Below are 24,430 nucleotides of genomic sequence, written 5' to 3'. Positions count from 1 at the left end.
TGTTAGCTACAGTATATTCATCCACAAATTGACATAAATTAAATTATGGCATGTTCATAATCAGTTGAACCCGGGTCTCCAAGTTTAACTATTGGTACCTGAGCATCATTCATGAAATTTTCTACCACAAACATAACAATTAATTCATATTGATCATTTCAGACTTATTATTACTCACGGATGGTGCAAATATCTGTCATTTAGCTTATTTGGTTCATTATGTACAGTGCCCTCCACTAATATTGGCACCCTTGGTAAATATAAGCAAAGAAGGCTGTGAAAAATTGTCTTTACTGTTTAACCTTTTGATCTTTTTTCAAAAATTTCACAAAAATTCTCCGCTCTCATGGATATCAAACAATTGCAAACAAAACACAGGTTTATATATATAAAAAAATCTTTGTTAAATATATGTGTGACACAATTATTGGCACCTGTTTAGTCAATACTGTGTGCTACCTCCCTTTACCAAGATAACAGCTCTGAGTCTTCTCCTATAACGCCTGATGAGGTTGGAGAATACATGGCTAGGGATCTGAGACCGTTCCTCCATACAGAATCTCTTCAGATCCTTCAAATTTTGAGGTCCACGCTGGTGGACTCTCCTCTTCCGTTCACCCCACAGGTTTTCTATGGGGTTCAGGTCAGGGGACTGGGATGGCCATGGCAGGACCTTGATTTTGTGGTCAGTAAACCATTTTTGTGTTGAATTTGATGTATGTTTTGGATCATTGTCCTGCTGGAAGATCTACCATGGCCGATTTTGAGCTTTCTGGCAGAGATAGTCAGGCTTTCATTTAATATCTGTTGATATTTGATATTTCATGATGCCATGTGTCCTAACAAAATGTCCAGGTTCTCTGGCAGAAAAACAGCCCCAAAATGAAAGAGCATTAAAGAGCCATACCATATTTAACCGTGGGCATGAGGTACTTTTCCATATTCTACCTGTCTGTGTGCAGCAAAACCACCTCTGGTGTTTATTGCAAGAAAGCTATATTTTGGTTGTATCTTACGTTAGAACCCGATCCCATTTGAAGATCCAGTAGTGTCTGGCACACTGAAGACGCTCGAGTTTGTTTTTGGATGAGAGTAGAGGTTTTAATCTTGAAGCCTTCAAAACAACTTGTGGTGATGTAGGTGACTTTGGGTTGTAGTTTTGGAGACTTTCTGATCCCAAGATGCAACTAACTTCTGCAATTCTCCAGTTGTGATCCTTGGAGAATTTTTGGCCACTCAAACCATCCTCTTCACAGTGCGTTGAGACGATATAGACACACGTCCAATTCCAGGTTGATTCAAAACATTTCCAGTTGACTGGAATTTCTTAATTATTGCCCTGATGGTGGAAATGGGCATTTTCAATGCTTGAGCTATTTTCTTATAACCACTTCCCATTTTGTGAAGCTCAACAACCTTTTACCGCACATCACTGCTATATTCCTTGGTCTTAACTATTGTTATGAATGACAAAGGGAATTTGGCCTATGTGTTACCTCATATTTATACCCCTATGAAACAGGAAGTAATGGTTGAACAATTCCCTGTCGCTTGTCACCCTCATTTACAAATTAGTTTTTAAAATATCAATGTGAATATACTTTTTTAAAGATTTTTTTATATATATATATATATATATATAAACCTGTGTTGTGTTTTCAATTGTTTGATATCCATGAGAGCAGAATATTTTTGTGCATTTTTTAAACAAAAGAACAACTGGTTAAACAATAAATTTGCTTGTATTTTCTCATTTGTAAGTCGCTTTGGATAAAAGCATCTGCTAAATGAATTAATGTAATGTAATGTAAATGTAATAAAGACAAATTTTCACAGCCTTCTTTGCTCATATTTATCAAGGGTGCCAATATAAGTGGAGGGCACTGTATCACGAAATAATACAAATAATTGCTTTGCTAGCAAATTACTTATCATTTATTCATGCTTAAGTGTATGGTTTGTCACTGTTAACTAATGCAGTAAATAATGTTTGTTAAGGAAACCTTAATGTAAAGCACTACCAGTGGTTGTATTTTGACTCCTGAATGATTAGCATGCAAGCACCTTACTAGGGAGAATTTCACAGTATAATTCATTCATTCGTCTTCAGTAGCCGCTTTATGTTGGCGTGGGACTTAGGTGGATCCGGAGCCTATCCCGGGAACATTTCTCTCGGATCAGTGAGAAATGTTCTAATAAGGTTCTCACCTTATAAAACCTGGTAGCAGGAAATTTACAATGACAGAGGGGCTAATAAAAAAGGCCACATCTATGTTCTGCTGTTTCTGATCATTTAACTACAATGATTGCTTGAGAAGTGCCCTTAATTTTCTCCTCAAAATCAGTGTTCTCTCACGGTCAGACTAGAGGGACTCTGGGATTTAGAATGATGGTTTGGAGAAAAGTGTGTGTGTGTAAAGCACCAGGGCTCAATGGCAGGAGTTTAAATGACAGCAAGTCGGCTAACTCAGCTGATGCTGAGCCTTTTAATGCACTTTAATTCGCTCTGAGACCCGTGACCATCTGGAGACTCTGAGCCCCCTCATATGCTTTTGACTCCCTTTTAAATAAAACTGTCTCCTCAGCATGTATTAATTTTTTTGTACTGGATCAGCTGAATTTGAGAATCCTGTCTGAGGAGATAATAGAGTTGCAGCAGCTGACATGCAGAGGGAAAAAAAAAACTTTCTCTCCTGGGAGGGGGTTTGCTGTTTGGTGCGTACTCGGGCCTCACTTTATCTCAGCCTCCATGACATCTTCATCAAGAATTTGTCAGCATCGGAGAGCAAAGATTTACGAGCCTCGGATTTATGGCTTCCTGCACCAATGTAAAACTAGTAGCTGTCTATTCCAAGCATGAAAGGGCAACACGGAGTGTGCACTGGTGAAATTATTTCTTTACTGATTGAGGTTGATTACACAGACACCAGAAATGAAAGCAGAAAGCTTAACCGAAATGTCCTGCACTCAATCAGGAGTAGAAATTTGTGTTGTAATGTCAGCGTGATTCCTGTCTCTGCTTCAAAATACTATAGTGGGATGGCACGGTGATGTAGTGGGTAGCGTTGCTGCCTCACATCTCCAAGTCAGGTTGCTGTCTGAGTTTCTGTATATTTTTTCCTGTTTCCATGTGGGTTTCCTCACAATTTCCAAAAACATGCTGGTAGGTGAAATGGCTATACCAGACTTCCCCAGGGGTGAATGAATGTGCAGTTGTCTATACATGGTGCCCTGTGATGGACTGCCATTCCATCCATAGTGTATTCCTGCCTCAAGGGAATACTTAATATCTTAATAAACCTTCTCAATATTAAAACCCAGTGAATGGTATAATTTAACTGACTGAAACAGGCTTCTGCAAATCTAATACCTACCCTTCAGTTGTTTTATTTTGCTTATGCAATCACTGTGCCTGTGGAGTCATTCCAAACTGAAGTGATTTCAAACATTTACTTCAAATGGCTCTTCCAGAGGGTTATTGTTAAAGGGAACAACAAGTGACTTCTGTAGTCACAAGATTCTTTAGGCCGTTTTTACATCTTTTTAGATTTAAAGATGTGCTTGCTGCTGCTGGTGAGCTTACTTTAAAATATGAAACATAACAATTAGTAATAATAAATTATGACTGAATCACTTGTCTGCGATTGTGGCAACAAAACATTTTTTTTTAAAAAATGCTTTCTAGTGCACCCCAAATAAATGCTAAATTTGACCTGTATAGATCTTTCATGACCTTTCAGTCTTCAATGAGAGTAAGGCATAGTCATGATCACTTTAAACTGACTATGTACATATACAGTATATAATTTCATTTATAATGTATTAGACAATATATTACACAGTGTTCATTTTTACCTCTTAGCTACTGAATAACTATTGAATAATATGATTATCAACAAAGCTCCTCTATGTCTCATTGTTGCTGCTGCTTAATAAAAGGAATCAAACTCTTGGATTTTTTGACCCTGGCTTTACCTGGAAGACCTTTACAGCTCTTCAATCAGAGAGATTGAGGAATAAATCTTTATTGGTCACAGCACACTGAAATTCTTTTCTTCGCATACCCCAGCATGCCAGGAAGTTGGGGTCAGAGCGTGGGGTCAGTCATGATACGGCGCCTCTGGAGTAGAGAGGGATAAGGGCCTTGCTCGAGGACCCAACAGTGGCAGCTCCGGGGCTTTAACCCCTGACCTTCCGATCAGTAACATAATATACATTTATAACAGTAATATTATATATCGATAATAATCGATTATGAAAATCGTTATCAATGAATCTCATTATCGATTAATTGGTCTGCGCACGGCACGGGGGAGATTTACTCATTACGTTACGTCTGTTCAGAAAACACGCTTCGGAGAGTAAATACTAAAGGTGTGTCCTGAATGAAGTACTGTACATTTACACTATGCACCCTGCACTACTGTCTAGTGTGTGGATTTTAGAAAGGTAATATCATCTCAAATATAACACTAGTGGTTTTTTTACTAACAGGAAGTATAAGCCACGATGGCGCATGATGTCATAGGCACGCTAGCATTAGCAGACACCCAGAGTCACCAATAATGACTTTCTTCAGTTTACTTTCTGTCAGCGTTGCATTTTATTCCCAGTTTGTGGATTTTATTTTAAATAAGCAAAAAAATGGTACTGAAAGCTTGCCACGCCCCATCCAATTAATTGATTAATCGAAAAAATAATCAGCCAACTAATCAATTATGAAAATAATCGTTAGTTGCAGCCTTATATATATATATATATATATATATGGATATTTGCTCCCACCTGCATGAAAATAAAACAGCTCCCATAAACTTTTTGTTCCCAGCCCCAATGCAAACCTCTAAATCAGGACGATGGAGGCTCCTGTGCTGCTCAGTAATACTCTCCTCACCTAGTTGCATTAACGCTGCCACATCAGACACTCACAAATAGGCTCCCAAAGAATCAGTCCGTGTCTTAGCTGAGCATCTGGCAATTTGGAGATTGATTTGTACTTTGAAAGATCTGAATAGAGCACAAAAAATGTTTTAGATTCTTAGTGCTTCTTTATTGTGCAGGAGATGTGCTATATAATAAAGGGAATTGTCATTATTATAATTAATGGGTAAAATAGGCTCTCCTAAGGATAAGAATGTTCCACATTGTGGACATCCAGTTCAATGAGGAACATACTGTCCCTGAACAGAAAAGCGAGGATCTGATACACCATCTATTAACAGTGTTGTCCTAAAATCTTTTTCTGCCACTGTCACACCATTTTACCTAGAGAGTTTTGACAAATTAAAGGAAAACCTGGTGGCTATGTCGTGCATTTTGGAATTTTTTTGGCCCGATTTGGGTCCACATGTATCCTTAGAGCGAAGCACCACTGCAAATCAATCCTATGATGAAAGATTTCTATCCTGATAGGAGTGGTCTCTTCTAAGATGGCCCTACCAACCACAGGGCACGGGGGCTCACTGAGTGGTCAGATCAGACAATGAAAATAAATGTAAATCATATGCTATGGCCTTCACGGTCACCAGATCTCAGTCCAGTTGAACACCTATGAGAAATTTTGGATGGACGTGTTACACAGTACTATCCATCACCATCATCAAAAACACCAATTAAGGGAATACCTATTGGAAGAATGGTGTTCCTCCCTCCAGTACAGTTCCAGAGACTTGTAGAATCTATGACAAGCATGCAAGCTGTTCCAGTGGCTTGTGATGGTCCAACACCTTACAATGAAATGTTTTTATGCTGATTTTTCTTTTTTTTTTTTCTAAACTTTGCTGCACCCATTGAGATTTTAATCCGGAAGAATTTCTTACCATTGTCTAAAGTGGAGAAATAACCAATTATGGTTATGACGTAAGCCCAGAAAATTTGTTGGCACAAATTATGATTGATGTGAAGCAGTTAGAGTCTGCTGGTGCTGTTTGTGTGTGTGCCTGTTTATAGTACACAGGTAGATAGGATCACTTTAGCCTGTCCTCATTCAAGTGTGGAAGTTGTTCTGTTTGAACATCAATATTGAAAGGAAGTAAGGGAAGGACAGAACAAATTGTTCATAAACAGTCTTTCTGGATATAGATAACAGCTCTGTATCTACAGCTGGAGAAACTCTCCTGGCTCTAGGCATTTGGTTAATTGGTTAAATAACGCGCCAATGAGTCAGCGCCAACATTGCTGCTGACAGGATATTACCAATTATCTTCATTTTAGCTTCAGTGACAGCAACTATGCAAACATTTCTGCCTGTCTTCCCTCTGCCATTATAGCACTGTGATAAATGTAATCATGGAACATTATGAGAGAATTATAATAGAAAATACAATCAAAAAAGAATATTTAATGTCTGTTCTAATGGACACATGACCAGCTAGTTCATTGACCCCAAGACTTATGCTCTCAGCACAGATGTGGCAATTGGCTGTTAAATCTGTAAAATGTGTGATTACATAAATCAAGGCCATTTTTATGGCTAGTCATTGAGAAATGTCGGCTTTGTAGAAGCCTGGAACGATGGATGTTTCTTTATCATGAAACAATCCCACCCACTGGAAATCAAAAATATGACTGGTGGTCTCTATTGTAAATTCCTAATTATGTCAGTGGTTAATCATCAGGTGTAAGACTTTCTGTCATAATCAGTGGGTGAGCTCTGGTCTGTATCTACTCAGACAGCACAGAGGAAACAATCATAATTGGATAGTTTTCCTTTAGAAGATTTTAGCCCTTTTATTTCCAACCAAAATTAAACTGTAATGTACTGTATAAGACTAGTGCTACTAAGATGTAAGAATTACATTAAATAAGCATGCTGATGCTATTAAATAAAAAATGAACTAAAATTATGTAAAGAAATTCCACAGGTCTTTTGTGAAGGTCTGGAAGGCTCTAAGCGGTTCCCTCTGATAAACTATTTTGAGAATGACATAGAACTAATTCACTTTATAGTCTGTGACACACTACAGCCACCTCTATTGCCCCACTCCCAAGATAATTCAGTTTCTTCTGATTGATTTATTTGTAAGGCCTCTTCTGTTCTTCAGCCAATTACTCATGTCTGTTCCATGGCCCTGGTTAAAGTTCAAGAGTGATTGCACTTTCTTCATCATCAGCCTCAGGCTATGGAATAGTTTGACCTTATCCATCAGGTCTGCTTCCACTATCAGCTAGGGATGTGTACGGGGATGTGTATCTGGTTAACTGATTGAGGTGCTAGTATTCAAATACTGAAATCATCGTTCGGGTTCATGCCATAGGTTCACAAGAAGTCTGTTAGGAAATATGAAAAGAGAAGTCATGACTGGCGTTAGTTTAATGCAGGAAGCAGCACTGTTGTGGTGTGTAAGTTATACTGTGGGTATGCACTGGGACTATAAAATAAAACTTTAATGCTCCTTTAATGCTTGCAGGAGCAGATATTATATGATATCAAGCGCATTAAATGTCTTCAACTACAATAGACACAAATATGTAATGATATCAAGTCCGTTTAAAGTCTTAAACTAGAATAGACACAAATAAGGTACCTCGGGTTGGTACCCTTTTCTTTCGTTACAAATGTAGGACTCAGTGTTGTGTTCTGCTTCCCAATACTCAAACCAGCCCATCTGGAACCAACATGTCACTGAAATCATATTTTCCCCATTCTGGTATTTCATGTGAACATTAATCGAAGCTCTAGGTCTGCATGATTTTTATGCATTTCACTGCCACCACATGATTGGCCAATCATTATGTTATTATAAAACATTCATTGACGCCATCATTGATCCGAGATTTTCACACCAGTTGGGGTGGGGGTTAATGGTGTCTTAGTGATTAACGCATTTGCCTCACACCTCAGGGGTTGGGAGTTTGAATCCCATTTACTCTGTGTTCTCGGAGCTTGCATGTTCTCCCCATGCTTCGAGGGTTTCCACCAGGTACTCCGGTTTCCTCCCCCAGTCCAAAGACATGTGTTGCAGGCTGATTGGCATTTCCAAATTTTCTGTAGTGTGTGAATGTGTCTGAGATGCGTTGGCACCATGTCCAGGGTGTCCCCTACCTTGAGCCCCGAGTTCCCTAGGATAGGCTCCGGTCTCCCTGTGACCCTGTGTAGGATAAGCGGTATGGAAAATGGATGGATGGATGGATGGATGGATGGATGGATTTTCACTCCTGAACTCTGTGGCAGCCAGAACATTCACTAAATATGACTGTTAACTGATGCCAAAGTATGTGTTGTTACTGTAGTGCTACAGGCTGAAATATTGTGCTGACATTCAGTAAAGCTGACTAAGGCACTTTCAAACCAATCTTTATCTTTATATCATAGGCTGATGAGTCAGCATTAAAGTCTGTGGTATATAAATATGTGTTTAATGCCTGCTCTTGTATTGTATATCGCTCTACTGTTGTCTCTTTTTGAAAGTGTCCTATTTGAATTGTTATGGTGTATGATGTATAATATATAATGTATTATGATGTATCTCATATTTTTTGATCTCTCTCTCGCTCTCGCTCTTGCTCTCGCTCTCTCTCTCTCTCCTTCAGTGTGGGACAATAGATTATGGCTCCTACGTGAACCTAACCGAGAGGAACCTGCAAGATGCTCAGAAGTTCATCCTGATGCACGAAGTGGTTCAGCCCATCGTCCCTGTGCCCTACTTCATGGAGGATAATGTCCGTTTTTCTCATGTTGCTGTAGATGTTGTGCAGGGAAAAGATGCACTCTACCACATCATCTATTTGGCAACAGGTATGATCCTAAATCGCACCACACAAATCTGATTTGTACTGTATCCTAGATCTTATGCTGTACACTTCTACCTTTAACACCATTTTGTATATAATTAGTCTGGATACTAATAAACAAGTGCATGTAGTTGAAGAGTGCTAACCTCACTACTGACTTATTTCGCCGGGGTCGTAGCCCTCTTTAATCGACATGCACATGTTAATTAAAGTCATTAGAAATGCTCTCCTGTTCATTAGAGATGTGAGAGATGATCTTGTTCATTAAAGATGCTCTTTCTTTTCACTAGTCATTAGAGATGCTCTTCCTGTTCGTTGATGACATTAAAGATCCTCTTCCTGCTCACAAAAGATGTTAGAGATGCTCTTTTCGTTCATTAGAGAGATTCAAGATGCTCTTCCTGTTCACTAGAGATATTTAAGATTCTCTGCTTGTTTACAAGATACAGTATGTTAGAGATTCTCTTCCTGTTTATTAAATACATAACAAATGCTTTTGCTATTTTTTTTTTTAGAGTTTTAGGAAGTGTTTTTCCTGTTCACTGAAGACAAATATCTGAAGAGCTGCTCTTCCTGTTTATTAGATAAATACCTGTTCACTAGATATATTAATGATGCATTTCCTCTTCACTAGAAACATTACAGATGTTCTTCCTGTTCATTAGATACACTATGGCCGCATTTACACTACATGGTTCAACTGACCCAATTCCGAATTTTTTCCTCCCATGTGGCACAGATCGGATATGAACGTGTAAGCAGGAAAAAAGCACATGGATTCCGGTATTCTCAGATCAGTTCAAGGCTCATTCATTCATATGTGGAAATAAATCTGATGTAAGCGGACAGATCGGATATTCCCCTGTCAGTGTGAGTCGTACGTCATAGGAAAAGCGATTGTGGCGAATGACGTCAAATCACGTGGACCCCAACCACACAACCCTCATGGTGCAATGGAGGGTGAAGGATCAACCTGTTGGAGTCATGCCAAAGTTCTATATCTTTTGAGCCTTTGGGGCGAAAAGACAGTGCAGGAAAAAATGCAGGGTTGTTACAGAACCAAAGCCGTGTTTCATTTCCATTCTACAAACAAATGGAAGGCATTTTAGGTGACAAGCCAAGCTGCTGACCACCTGAGAAACTAGATTGTTCCAGTGAAGAGCGAGCCGGTGGCGACGGTGGCAAGGAGAAACTCCCTAAGATGTTAAGAAGAACAATCCTTGAGAGGAACGAGACTCAAAAGGGAACCCGTCCTCATCTGGGTAACAACAGATAGTGTAACAGTAAAGAAAAGTTCATTATGGTTTAATATGAAGTCTGTTTGGCCTTAGAAGCAACCGTAGTCCCAGCAGTCTGGAATTGGAGTAGATGAGAGCTCCATCCAGAGGTAGGGCATCCGAATGGATCAGGCAGGTCCGGAGAGCAGAAAGGATCAGGATCTCTAGTATCTCCATAAAATCGTGTGTGGCTCGACAGAAGGAGAGAGGGAGAGAAGAGATTGTTAGGACTGTGCTTAGTATAATAGAAAGTCTACTCATGGTAGGCGTGAGTAAACAAATACGTTTTAAGCCTAGACTTAAACACTGAGACTGTGTCTGAGTCCCGATCGCTAATTGGAAGGCTATTCCATAACTGTGGGGCTCTATAAGAGAAAATTCTTCCCCCTGCTGTAGCCTTCATTATTCGAGGTACCGTCAGATAGCCTGCATCTTTTGATCTAAGTAGGCGTGGCGGATCATAGAAAACCAAAAGGTCGCTTAGATACGGTGGCGCGAGACCGTTTAGTGCTTTATACGTTAATAATAGTATTTTATAATCAGTGCGAGATTTCACTGGGAGCCAATGCAGTGTTGATAAGATCAGGGTGATGTGGTCGTATCTTCTGGTTCTAGTTAGGACTCTAGCAGCTGCATTCTGGACTAACTGGAGTTTGTTTATGCACCTACTGGAACATCCAGACAGTAAGGCATTACAGTAATCCAGCCTAGAGGTGACGAAAGCATGAACTAATATTTCTGCATCATGTAGTGACATTATATTTCTTATCTTAGAAATATTTCTGAGATGAAGGAAGGCTATCCTAGTAATATTATCTACATGAGCATCAAATGATAGACTGGAGTCAATAATCACTCCAAGGTCTTTTACTTCTGCACATGACGAAACGGAAAGTCCATCCAGAGTTACTGTGTAATCAGAAAGCTTACTTCTAGCTACCCGTGGTCCTAGTACAAGTACTTCTGTCTTATCAGAATTAAGTAAGAGGAAGTTAATAAGCATCCAACGTCTAATGTCTTTTACACATTCCTCAACTTTATTAGGCTGCTGTCTGTCCTCTGGCTTCGCTGAAACATACAGCTGTGTATCATCAGCATAACAGTGGAAGTTAATTCCATGTTTACGAATAATTTGACCCAGAGGTAGCATATATAAAGTAAAAAGTAGTGGGCCTAAAACAGAGCCTTGTGGAACACCAAATTTAACCTTGGTATGCGTGGAGAAGTCGCCATTTACATCTACGAACTGATAACGATCGGTCAGATAAGACCTGAGCCAGGAGAGGACTGTTCCCTTAATGCCAACAACATTTTCTAATCTATCAAGGAGAATAGTGTGATCTATAGTATCAAAAGCTGCACTAAGGTCAAGTAACACAAGCAGCGAGACACAACCCTGATCAGAGGCGAGTAGTAGGTCATTTACTACTTTAACTAACGCTGTCTCTGTGCTCTGATGAGGTCTAAATCCTGACTGATACACTTCATGAATGTTGTTCATATGTAAGTACGAGCATAGATGCTGTGCTACAACCGTTTCTTATAATATATCTCCAATATCTTGGAGAAAAAGGGGAGATTTATATAAGTCTGTACCTGAACAGTTGAGAGGGGTCAAGGTCAGGTTTTTTAAGGGGTTTAATAACTGCTAATTTAAATGATTTTGGTACATAGTCCAGTGCTAAGGGAATAATTGATTTTATTTAGAATCGGTTCAATTACTCCACGAAAAATCTGTTCAAAGAAACATGTACGTAAAGGATTGAGTATGCAGTTGATGATTTCGCTGAAGAGATTAATGAAGCTAGTTCGGTCTCTCTAAGGGGAGTAAAACATTCTAAACATTGATCAGATTTTACTATATTAACATCTGCAGGGTTAGTTATAAGACTGCCTTGTTTTAATTTAATAGCCTGAATTTCACATCTAATATTTTTAACTTTACCAATGAAAAAATTCATGAAATCTTCGCTGCTATGTAATGATTGTGATTGTGTGCTTCTTTCTGTAGTGGTTTTATTCCTAGTTAATTTTGCTACCGTGTTGAATAGAAATCTCAAATTGTTTTTGTTATCTGCTATTAAGGTGGAGAGATAGACTTTTCTAGCATCACTAAGAGATTTTCTGTAGTTCAGGAGGCTCTCCTTCCATGCTGTTTGAAATAATACCAATTTGGTTTGACTCCATTTACGCTCTAATTGTAAATGTCTAAATATCAATGGGAATATACTTCAAATATATTTTTCTCATATGAATTCCTAGGGGTGCCAATAATTGTTGCAAACCTATATTTAACAAAGTTTTCTTGGGGATAAACCTGTGTTGTGTTTTCAATTGTTTGATATCAATGAGCGAAGAGTATTTTTGTGATTTTTTTTTTTTTTAACAAACAACCAAAAGGTTAAATAATAAAGACAAATTATCATAGCCTTCTTTGCTCATATTTACCAAGTGTGCCAATATTTGCGGAGGGCCATGTTTGTTTAAGTTTTCCAAATCTGATTCTTCTAACCCATGAGGCTGAGAAATATCATAATTCCTGTACACTAGATCAATAATCAAGTGTCTAATACGTGGAGTTTTTGTCCCATGCACCTGACCTGAGGCTAATTGCAGATAATACGTGTAAGGAAGAAATAGCATCAAATAAATCTCAGTGCCAAACACTCTTATTTCTGCATTAAGCTCACCTTCAATAGGCACTGAGGCTGGGTAATTTTGTGGGCAGATTTTGGTACCAAACCATGCTAAAGCTGTGTTCGACAGGGCTATCAAACAAATTGATGCTTCTCACAGGGTCTAAAAATCAATGGTCTCTACACTTACGATATATGTTCCATAAAAAATACCTTTAAAGCTCCATGAAGCTGAAAATAAGATCAAGAATAAATACTCCCGTGGATAATATCTGAGGTATTGAACTCAATAATCCATCCATTCTTCATGATAATGTGAGGCCATTGAATAAGCTCCAAGTACTTCCACACATATAAAAAGGTTAAAAAAAATAGATGAATCATTGTGTGCGAAATTCTGAGAGGTGATTCTGCTGCTAATTCAGTCTTTTGTAGACTTCACAAAAGGCCATTTGCAAGAAGCTAATGGCTGTTTTGTGGATAATGCTTCCTCGCTGAACATCATGCACATTTTAACTGAACTCAGTTTTGAGTGTACCGGCTTTTGTCTGAAGAAAAGAAGGTTGTTTTCTATGACCTTATTTCATGAATGTCATAGCATTTTCCAAGTTGATTAGACATGCATATTTTGTTCTTCAGAGTCATTAGAGACACTCTTCCTGTTCACTAAAGACAAAAGAGATGGTCTTACTGTTCACTGGCGTCATTTAAGATGTCTTTCCTGTTCACTAGCCATTGAATATGTCCTTCCTGTTCACTAGAGTAATTGAAGATGTCCTTCCTGTTCACTAGAGTCATTGAAGATGTCCTTCCTGTTCACTAGAGTCAGTGAATATGTCCTTCCTGTTTACTAGTCATTGAATATGTCCTTCCTGTTCACTAGAGTCATTGAATATGTCCTTCCTGTTCACTGGAGTCATTGAATATGTCCTTCCTGTTCACTAGAGTCATTGAATATGTCCTTCCTGTTCACTAGAGTCAGTGAATATGTCCTTCCTGTTCACTAGTCATTGAATATGTCCTTCCTGTTCACTAGAGTCATTGAAGATGTCCTTCCTGTTCACTAGAGTCATTAAAGCTGTCTTTCCTGTTCACTAGAGTCATTAAATGTGTCCTTCCTGTTCACTAGAGTCATTAAAGATGCCATTTCTTTTCTTTAGAGTCATTACACACTCTCCCTATTCATCAGAGTTGCTTTTCCTGAGAAAAATTTTTAAAAAATTATTATTGCACAACCTGCTTGTTGGAAATTAGAGAAGCTCTTCCAGTTTACTGGAGATGCTAGAGATGTTTTAACTGTTCACAAGAGATGTCCGAGATGTCCTTCCTGTTCATTCGGGTTACTCTTCCTGTTTAACAGAGCTATTGGAGCTGCTCTTCTTGTTTTTCTTGTCATTAGAGTTGCTTTTCCTGTTATCATTAAAGATGGTATTCCTGTTCACTAAAGGCATTCAAAATGCTCTTCCTGGTCATTGTAGAGTCATTGAAGATCCTCTTCTTGTTTATTAGTCAAATTAACAATGTTCTTATTATTGTTCAGTAGAACCATCAGAGATGATTTTCCTTTGGAGAAAATAGTGGTTCTTTCTACGAGATAATTCACGAGTCATTTGAGCCATGAGTAATCTTTCTGTTCACGTCATTTGAGCTGTTCACCAGTCAGTGGACTTGTTTTTCTTGTTCACTAAGCACATTAAAGATGTTCTTCTTGAGACAACAAAAATGCTTTTTTCTGTTAACTAGAAACATTACAGATGCTCTTGTTGCCTAGAAACATTCAAGTTTTCTTTACTGTTTAATAGTCTTTAAAGATGCTGTTCCTGTTCATTAGAGACATTAGAGTTCCTCTTCCTTTTCACTAGTCTTTAGATATCCTCTTAATGGGTGCATCATGATGTTTTAAAGATTGTATTAAAATGTTATTGCTCATTATTGTATATTTTATTTCTCGAATAAGTTAAATTCAGCTTAGTTCAATTAAATTACAGTCAAATTATGTTTACTGGAATAGCCAATATCGGTGTAGCCAAAGCATTTTATTGAAACTTATTCATTCAGTCTCTTTCTCTGTCTATCTGTTTTTCTGTCTATACAGATTATGGCACCATTAAGAAGGTTCTCTCCCCACTTAACCGAACCACAGGTAGCTGTTTGCTGGATGAGATTGAGCTTTTTCCCTCCAGGTACAGAAAAAAAAGCCTCAGTATTTGGTAGTGCATTTGATTAAATAAATTTTCCATCTACAAGTTTGAATAAATATAACATTTCCGCTACAGGAGGCGAGAGCCGATCCTGAGCCTACTCATCCTGCAGAGCCGCAGCGAGCTTTTTGTTGGGGTCAGAGATCAGGTTATCAAAATCCCGCTCATGCGCTGCAATTTCCATAAATCCAGAGAGTAAGTCTAGACATGCACTACTAGCACAAAATCCTGTGTGATTATTCTGATTATGTTTTTGCAATGTTAATAATTGAGCAACTGGGCCGCAACGAGTAACTCGGCCAAAAGGAATGCAATTCCTTTTAAATTGCTGTTGATGTCATATTGACATAAGTATGTTATTAATGTTTTATTAATAATATTCATATACATACATTTACATTCATGCCCGTTCACATTAAAGAAATTCAATCCCTGATACAAATTTGCCTTAAAATGAGCTTATTTGGGATCTTGTGTGAGATTGTAGGTAGTATAATGACATGCAGTATTTTACAAAAATTCTGAATTTTAATAATGATCTTGTTTTAAAAGAAAGTTATACGTAAGGGATAATCCATGGCTAGGTGTGCGTTACATGATTTTGATGCACGATGCGGAGGCAAAGAACCACCACATGAAGCGGAGTGCATTAAAATCACATAACGCACATCTAGCAGTGGATTATCCCACTTATACCATGGTGACTTGCCAGCATTGACAAGTTAAAAAATAATGGTTAATTTCCGTTAGTTATTCTATATACTGGTTGTTAGAGCTGTGAAACCTTTATTGTTACTATTTTAGAAAAGTAATGAAATGTGCAATGTACATCGCATCAAATCTCAATGTTCAGGGGCTCCAGTCGCACCTTTTGTATGAAACTCCAATAAATCGAGCAGAAGATCTCATTTAGCAGCTTCAACACTTGACTCAGCAGGGGCTGTGAAAACATTCTACCCCGTACTGATAGTCAAGAGAATTTTATCATTTCAAAGTATCAGCTTTCAAAGTAATGCTTGTATCAAAGTTGGTCATATATCAAAAGAGAATTTTTGAGCAGGTTCATTAGATGATTAGATGAACACTCACATTCAACCAAAACCTCCAAAACACTACCGAAAATACATACGTATACACTCACGGCCACTTTATTAGGAACAGCAAACTGCCTTCGGTGCTCTGAGAACAGCCTCAAATCTTCGTGGCACGAATCCCACAAGGTGTCGGAAACATTCCTTTGTGAATCTGGCCGGAAATTTGTCAGCTGCACATTCAATATGCGAATGCTTTGTTCTACCACATCCGAAAAGAGCTCTATTCAGTTCAGTTCTGGTCACTGGGAAGTTGAACTCAGTGTTATGTTCATGGACATTTGAGACTGTGCTTTGTGACATGGTGCATTATTATGCTGGAAATAACCATTATCAGATGTGTAAATTGTGGTTATAAAAGGAGGCACAGTTAGCAACAATGCTCAAATGGCTTGTGGCATTCAAAAGATGCTTGACTGGTATTAAGGGGCCCAATGTGTGGCCAAGAAGTCTTTCCTCACACCATTACACAACCAGCAGCAGGCTGAACTGTAGACACAAGGCCGTTTCGGTTCATGAATTCATGCTGTTGATGCCAAATTCTGAGCCTGCCATCAGCATGTAACAGTAGAAATTGAGATTCATCAGACAAGTCAATGTTTGTCCTAATATTTAGCTGTCCAGTTTCTGTAAGCGTTTGCCCAATGTAGCTTCAGATCCCTGTTTTTTTTTTTAATAGGAGTGCAGCCATATGTTTGTCAATTCTAAAAATGCAAAGAACAGACTTGCGTTCTTGTGAAGACCGGTCTTGCCAGGCTACCTTGGAAGAACGAACTCAGAAAGACAGGAGGACGTAGAATGCATCTTTGTGAGAATTGAGATGTGCTGCGATCTTCCTGTTGCACAATGGACCATCCCAGCACATTTCTAGTAGTGAGACAGGACCACCGAACAGACAATAAATTCAACAATGCAACATTCATAAAATGACAAACATAGCATTACTTACATTATTATCATTAATATTTACATTTATTTAAAAAATTTGTTTTAATGTATTTTATATCATGTTCACTAAAAACTAAGCTAACGAGTTTACCTCAGGATGGAAGCTAGCGTAGTTTAATTAAAATACTTCTGAAGGATAAATTAGACTTTTCAACAACCTCAGATATATCTCAATCAAAATCATATATCAAAAATCATTCATTTTTTGACGCATGTTTAGATTATTTTTGGTAAAAAGACATTAAAACTTAGTTACAGGTCAGGCTTCCATCATCCGCCATTGTTTGCTGCAGTAACTTCTACGAATTCAAGCGGGTTCGGTTCGCTAAAGTATGCATCCAATGCATCCTCAATATCAAGAACACATCCATTTCATGTGTCCTCGGTGCTTGCTTTCTTGAGTATTGCAATTGAATTTAGGTGTCTAAAGCTGAAATCTATCTGAATATCCTGTTCACATATCAGTTCGTAACGCACAGCAACTTAACACTGGACATTGACTCCATTAGTACTCTCCATGATGTCTTATGTATTATTGTCCCTACTGCTCTGAGTTGAATAAAAGCACTCTGTTTGGACTCATATTAGTCAAGACTAGTGGGATCTTGCTGGAGAGACAAAATATGACATATTTAATATTAAATATAAACAGAAACCCAGAAACGTCTTTTCATTGTTATGTTTACAATTATCCACACTGCAGGGTAATAGAAAAGATATGAAAACTAGGACATTTGTTCAATTAAATGAAGGCTTTGATATGTTAAAGTGTTAAGAGTAGCCTTGATAATGCTTTGCAGACTTTTGGTGTCTCTCAGAAGCTTCATGAGAAGCCTGAATTGATTCTCCAATAGTCTTTTCAGTGAAGTGTTTCTAAACATTTGTACATCTCCACTGTACATCTACAGTCCTGCTTAAATATATGATTTTAACACTTCATGCATTTTCGTTTATTCATTCATTCATTCATTCATCTTCAACAACCACTTTATCCTGGTCAGGGTTGTCGTGGCAACACTGGTCTTGAGGTGGGAACACTGCCTGAATGGAACACGCTCAAATTTGCACACTCATTCATATCAATAGGGGTAATATAGTGTCACTGTGCCAGCTACTGTTATGTTTTGTGAATTGGGAGGAAACTGAAAAACCTGGAGGAAACCCACAGGTAGAACATGCAAAGCTCCACACAGAAAGTAACCTGAGTTCAGGATGAAACCAGGGACCCTGGAGCTTTGAGGTGCCACAGTGCCACTGTACTACGCTTGCCTGTGCTTTTTAAAACGGGTGTAGTATTGCATATATATATATATATATATATATATATATATATATATATATATATATATATATATATATATATATAAAAGTATGTATGTATATGTATGTATTTGTTAATCAGGCTATCCATATTCTTTTAGCCTATGTCCTTAGTCAGCATTGAGCTCTCACCGTGTTTGACATTGTGCCTCCAGGCTCGGTTCCAAGTTTGTTTTTCTAATCTCCGCTGCTTAGAGGAGACATCAGTGTGTGTGTGTGTGTGTGTGTGTGTGTGTGTGTGCGCGCGCGTGTGTATTTGCTATCCTCTGTGTGCACACATAGCCAAGTGTGCATGACAATGAGAAATGCTGACCAAAGCTGACTTCATTCAGCTGTGTAGCTTAGTGATGAGACGGGTCAAATGCACTGTCTCGGACACACAGAACAAAATCCAAAATGCTTGGCCTGAGTGAATAAGATTCCTGTAACTTAGGGGACACACACACACACACACACACAAAACGAAAACAAAGCTTTATGACTTTAAAATCCTGTGTCATAAATGTTATCAGGTTAACATGTTGGACATCTAGATAGCATTAGCAGTGCTAATTATGAACATTTTGAATATATAGCTCAATGACATCTTATCAGAATCCTGGGTAGTATTAGTAATAATTATAAAGGTTTTTTTTGTTGTTGGTTTTTAAAAAAATATTATTTAAAAATCCTGTCAGAAATGCATGTTAGACAGATTTCTGGCATTATCCGTGCTGGTTGTGAACATAAAACACAATAATCCTGTCAGAATCCTGTTTGGTTCGCTCATGTTTGTTAACTAGCTATGATCATTTATAAATATGACTTTAAAATTCTGTCAGAATGCCTGTCAGGTTTGATTGCTAGCTAGTGTTAGCAGAGAAGATTGTAAATTTTTTAAAGTGTGACTTAAAAATTCTTTCAGAATTCCTCTCAGGGTAGTTCATGATTGCTAGCTAGCATGAGTAGTGGATAATAACCATTTATAATTGTGATTTAAAATCCTTTCACAATGGCTGTCAGATTAGCTCATTATTGCTACCTTACAGTAATAGTGAATATTATACATTTTTAAAATGTATAGATTTATAAATATGAATTTAAAAATTCCTTTGGAAATCATGTCAGCTTACCTCATATGTAACTAGCCGGCTAACGGAACATACAAAGATAGATATGAATGCATTATACCTTATACGTCATACCTTAAGGTCATTTTTGGCCTCAAAAACACATCCATATTTCCATTTTTGTGCTCAAAGACATGGTTGGTTTACAGTCTGCAGTTCAGCACTGCTGAATCTGAAGAAATCTCATGTCTTCTTTCATTTTTATTGTGTTATATATCCAACTTTTTGTCTTTTACTGCTCAGAGTTCTTTACCCATCATTCCCAGACGTTGTTGTACTGACATTTCAGTCTCAGTTTCTCTGTGTGTGTGTGTGTGTGCGTGCATGTGTGTGTCTGTGTGTGTGTGTGGGTCCATGAGGAGTCCTCCTTTTCCTGTTTATCTCCTTCATCAGGTCGTTATGTGACAAACTTAAAATATTGACAGGAAGCTCATTCTGTGAAACCTGAGGGCTATCACTCCTGGTATTTTTAGCTACATGTTGAGCTGTATTTGTTGTCTGTCACTGCCCTTCCTCTCTTTTTCTCTATTATTTTCACACTTTCTATATTCATTTGTCTTCCGTACCTGCTCCCCCTCTTTCTGTTTTTTTCATCTCCTTCTCTGTGTACCCCTCCTCTCTCTCACTGTGTCATACCCTGTCTGCACGTCTCAATGTCTTTCTCTTCTTTTTCTCTACCTTCTCATCCAAATTTTTGCTCTATATCTATTTTTACTTCTCACCCTTTCCTGAACTTCCTCTCCCTTTCTCCCTTTCTTCTTTGTCTCTTGCCCCCCCCCCACTTCCCTATTCTCTCAATATCTTTCTAATTCTATTTCCTACTTGTTCTCAATCTGTCTACACAATCCTCCCCTCTCTCTCTTTCTCTCTTAGGGCTTGTGTTGGAGCGAGGGATCCATACTGTGGGTGGGATCTGGTGTTAAAGAAGTGCACCATGCTGGAGGAGAGTGTGAGCATGAGTCAGTGGGAGCAGAGCATCACTCAGTGTCCTGTGAGTACACACACACACACACACACACACGCACACACACACACGCACATACACCCCAGCCTGAGTTCAGGTTCAGTAGAAGTTCAGCCTGATCTGTACAGTGGAAGATGTGTGTGCTTCTTCACAAATCCATTATCATCCTTCCATCCTCAACCTCCCATCATCCTTCTATTCTCATCCTCATCCACTCATGCTTGTCCTTCTATCCCCATCCTTTCATCCTCATCCACCTTATACTCATCCACCCATCCTTATCCTTTTAATCATTCTGTCCTCACTCTCCCATCCTTGTCCTTCTGTCCCCATCCTTCAATCCTCATCCACCCATCTTTATCCTTCTATCCCCATCCTTCCATCCTCATCAACTCATCCTTATCCTTATGTCCCCATCATTCTATCCTCATCCACCCATCCTTATCATTTTGTCCCTATCCTTCCATCCTCCTCCACTCATCCTTATCCTTCTAACCCGATAGTTTCATCCTCCTCCACCTATCCTTATTCTTCTGTCCCCATCTCTCTGTCTTTGCCCTCATATATTTATCTTTCTATTGCCATCCTTTCATCTTCATCCTCCCATCCTTATCCTTCCAACCCCATCCTTTTATCCTCATCATTTTATCCCCATCCTTTTACCCTCATTCACCTATTCTTATCATTCTGTCCCCATCCTTCCATCCTCATCCACCCATCCATATCCCTCTGTCCCCATCCTTCCATCCTCATCCACCCATCCATATCCCTCTGTCCCCATCCTTCCATGCTCATCCTTTTACCCTCTTCCATTTATCCTTATCGTTCTATCCCCATCCTTTCATCCTCATCCATCTATCCCCATCCTTCTATCCCTGTCCTTCTGTCCTTACCCACCCATCCTCATCATTCTGTCCCTATCCTTCCATCCTCATCCACCCATCCATATCCCTCTGTCCCCATCCTTCCATGCTCATCCTCATATCCTTAGACTCATCCTCATCCTACCAACGTTGTCCTTCCCTCATCATTCATAATTGTTAATCAACAATATAGGATAATAAAGGATACTTATATTATCTAGTTCCTTTACTTATGTGGTAAGGAAGAACAAAAAAAAAAAAGAGGTAGATATATGGATTCATAGCTAAATGAATAAGTTGATAGATGGACAGATGGAAAAGCCAGATAAATGAACACATAGACAAATGGATAAGTGGGTGTACAGACCAATGGGTGGATGGATGGATAGATGGACGAATGGATAGATGAATGGATGGACAGATGCATTGCATAAGGATGATTGGACAGATAGACAAATAGATGGACAAATGAATGAATAGACTGACAGATGGGCAGATACATTAATGGATGGATTGACAGACAGACAGAGAGGTGGAATGCTGTTTATTTTATTAACTGAACAATCATCCCTAGAGATTTGATTTGGCTATTAAGTGTTTAGGACCAAAGATGAAACTGGCACAGAGAGTTTTTTTAAAGAACAGAAAACAGTTCTTATAGGTGCCTAACTGTATGTTAACTGAGTGTGTCACTCTTTGTGAGAATAATTGGAGTGTAATTAAAATGTAATGGTGCTCATTTTCACTTTCACAAACAACCTTGTTATAAGCTTTTATTGGTTCACTGTGAGCGAGCTAGACTTTTGCAGGTGATATTTTGGGGTAATACATGTGGTAGGATGCCCTAAATATTTGCTCTGTGTGTGTGTGTGTGTGTGTGTGTGTGTGTGTGAGTGTGTGTAGGTAAAGAATGTGACTGTAGATGGTCACTTTGGCCCCTGGTCTAGTTGGAGTTCATGCAGTCACAGTGATGGAGGAAGTGTTGGCATGTGTCAGTGTCGAACCCGTGCCTGTAACAGCCCGAGTCCTCAATGTGGAGGAAAACAGTGCCAAGGCAGCAGTGTGGAAGTGGCCAACTGCTCCAGGTATACACACACACACACACACACACACACACACACACATACACATATGTACACACACACCACAAACCATAAACAGTACCTCCCTCTGGCATACACCTGCAGTTTCTGAAACTAATAGTAAAAACATATTTTTATTTCAATAACATTTGTCCATAACCTAAAGACATGTACTGTGAGAAAATATTAGACATAACATACACATATAAGCAAAGCAGGACAATTCTTGACTGTTTCTACTGTTTTATTTTATTGTTTCGTCTTGTATTATGTATATGTATAAATAATTAATTGTATACTATATATAACATTTAAATACAATTTAGAAGCACTTTGCTCACACAGCTATGGAATTTATTATTTATTATTATGCCTTAGTAGTAGTAACAGTACATTTTATAAAAGTATTTTAAAATGTTTCTCAGAGTAAGTGCTAGTGTTTGTCTGTGCTCAGGAATGGAGCATGGACACCATGGACATCCTGGTCCTCATGCAGTACGAGCTGTGGGATCGGCTTCCAGGTGCGTCAGCGCTCCTGCAGTAACCCAACACCACGCCACGGGGGACGAGTTTGTGTCGGTCAGAACCGCGAGGAGAGGTAAGGACAAGCTCTGTGCTGAAATTTGAGGCTCATTTGCAGGCCACTCACTAAGACAAGAACTATAGTTATCAATTCTGGTGTGACCTTCACTTTTGTATAGTTGTGTCTAGCCTGATTTATAGGGACACTGTAATTCAACACTGTAGGGATTTTTGCCCTGTTCTTGTTCCCAAAGTTGTTCAACCGTTTATGATAGGATACATGGCTGACAACCAAATTGGACTGAATGCTTACACTAGGTCTTACAGTTAGGTCTTACTATGTCTTATTAACCCCCATTGCATATCAAGTTTATTGTCAAAATTTTTACAGACTTTCAGCTGTTTGCAATGAACAAATCAAACAAAAGCAATTGAAATTCTACCTGGATGACTGGTTAATTCCAGCACGATCCAGAGAACTGGCGATTCAACATAGAGCTGTTGTTCTCACCCTCAAGAAAAGTATGCTTTCTCCAGTGCAGAGGACAAATTTTCTAGAGGTTATAAGGATTCTACTATGATGAGGGTGTTTCTATCCCCAACATGCATAGGGTCAAACCTATTAACAATGAGCAAGATAAAGCTGGATCTCAGCATCCCCTCCAGTCTCTACAAGAGACTGTTTGGGGCTATGACAGTAGCAGCCAATGTCATACCTTTGGGCCTATTGCACAGGAGACCGTTTAAGTGGTGACTGAAAAGTCAGGGGTTTCATCCGAGGACGAAACCTCTAGTAGTAATTAGTGTCACACGGCGATGCCTACGGGTCACACTCTAGGGGACAACACAGCGGTGGTCTCATATATCAACCACCAGGGAGGATTATGTTTGTACCCCCTGTTCAGGCAGGCACTAATAATTCTTCTCTGGGGAGAGGGAAAGTTTTTGTCAGTGAGTGCAATGTACAAGCTGGGCAACTGGAATGTGGGGGTAGACATCCTGTTGAGGCAGGGGCTGAGGCCCAGGGATTGGAGGCTCCATCCACAAGTGGTGGAGTCCATATGGCGGAGGTTTGGACAAGCGGAAGTAGATGTGTTTACCTCTGAGGTGACAACCCACTGCCCACTGTGGTTTGCCCTCACTCCTCCCACACAATTGGAGCTGAAAGCCATGGTGCACACGTGGCCAACGTCACATCTGTACACTTTTTCCCAATTGCTCTGCTACCACAAGTTCTGGTGAGAGTTCGCCAAGACTGCCTACGTATGCTGCTAATTGCACCTTATTGGCCAGCTGGAATATGGTTCTCAGAGATAATATCCCTGCTGGACGGCACTCCTTGGGAGATTCCCATCCTTAGGAATCTACTGCCTCAATTCGGAGGGCTGATTTATCACCCTCAGCCGGAACTATGGAAACTGTGGGTCTGGCCCCTGAGGGGCACCAGCTCATAGATTCTGGTCTCACTACAGAGGTTGTAGAGACCATGTTGAATGCTAGAGCACCATCCATGAGGAACTTGTATGCGCTGAAGTGGAAGCTTTTTGTCTCGTAGTGTGAGGAACATCAGCTAGACCTAGTGAACTGTGCAATAGCTACAGTCCTGGAGTTCTTACAAGGGCATTTCTCAGCAGGGTTGGCTCCTTTTACATCGGGGTCTATGTGGCCGCCATTTTGTCCAGCC

The 24,430-nt window shown here is 39.2% G+C and overlaps 1 protein-coding gene across 2 annotated transcripts in view; it reads left to right on the top strand.

The window, feature by feature from the left end:
- The window catches only part of sema5a (sema domain, seven thrombospondin repeats (type 1 and type 1-like), transmembrane domain (TM) and short cytoplasmic domain, (semaphorin) 5A), a 241,796-nt gene that overhangs the window by 139,233 nt on the left and 78,133 nt on the right, over window positions 1-24,430 (top strand). For both annotated transcript variants that reach the window (XM_053611959.1, XM_053611960.1), the window contains 6 exons: window positions 8,533-8,737; window positions 14,742-14,829; window positions 14,923-15,042; window positions 20,189-20,306; window positions 22,046-22,227; window positions 22,679-22,822. In XM_053611959.1, the coding sequence (XP_053467934.1) occupies window positions 8,533-8,737; window positions 14,742-14,829; window positions 14,923-15,042; window positions 20,189-20,306; window positions 22,046-22,227; window positions 22,679-22,822 (857 nt within the window). The remainder of the gene's footprint in view (window positions 1-8,532; window positions 8,738-14,741; window positions 14,830-14,922; window positions 15,043-20,188; window positions 20,307-22,045; window positions 22,228-22,678; window positions 22,823-24,430) is intronic.

The sequence above is a fragment of the Ictalurus furcatus genome, chromosome 23 (genome assembly GCF_023375685.1).
Source record: "Ictalurus furcatus strain D&B chromosome 23, Billie_1.0, whole genome shotgun sequence".
Taxonomy (NCBI): domain Eukaryota; kingdom Metazoa; phylum Chordata; class Actinopteri; order Siluriformes; family Ictaluridae; genus Ictalurus; species Ictalurus furcatus.
The sequence above is the reverse complement of the archived record's forward strand: the minus strand, read 5'-3'. Positions and strand labels throughout refer to the sequence as shown.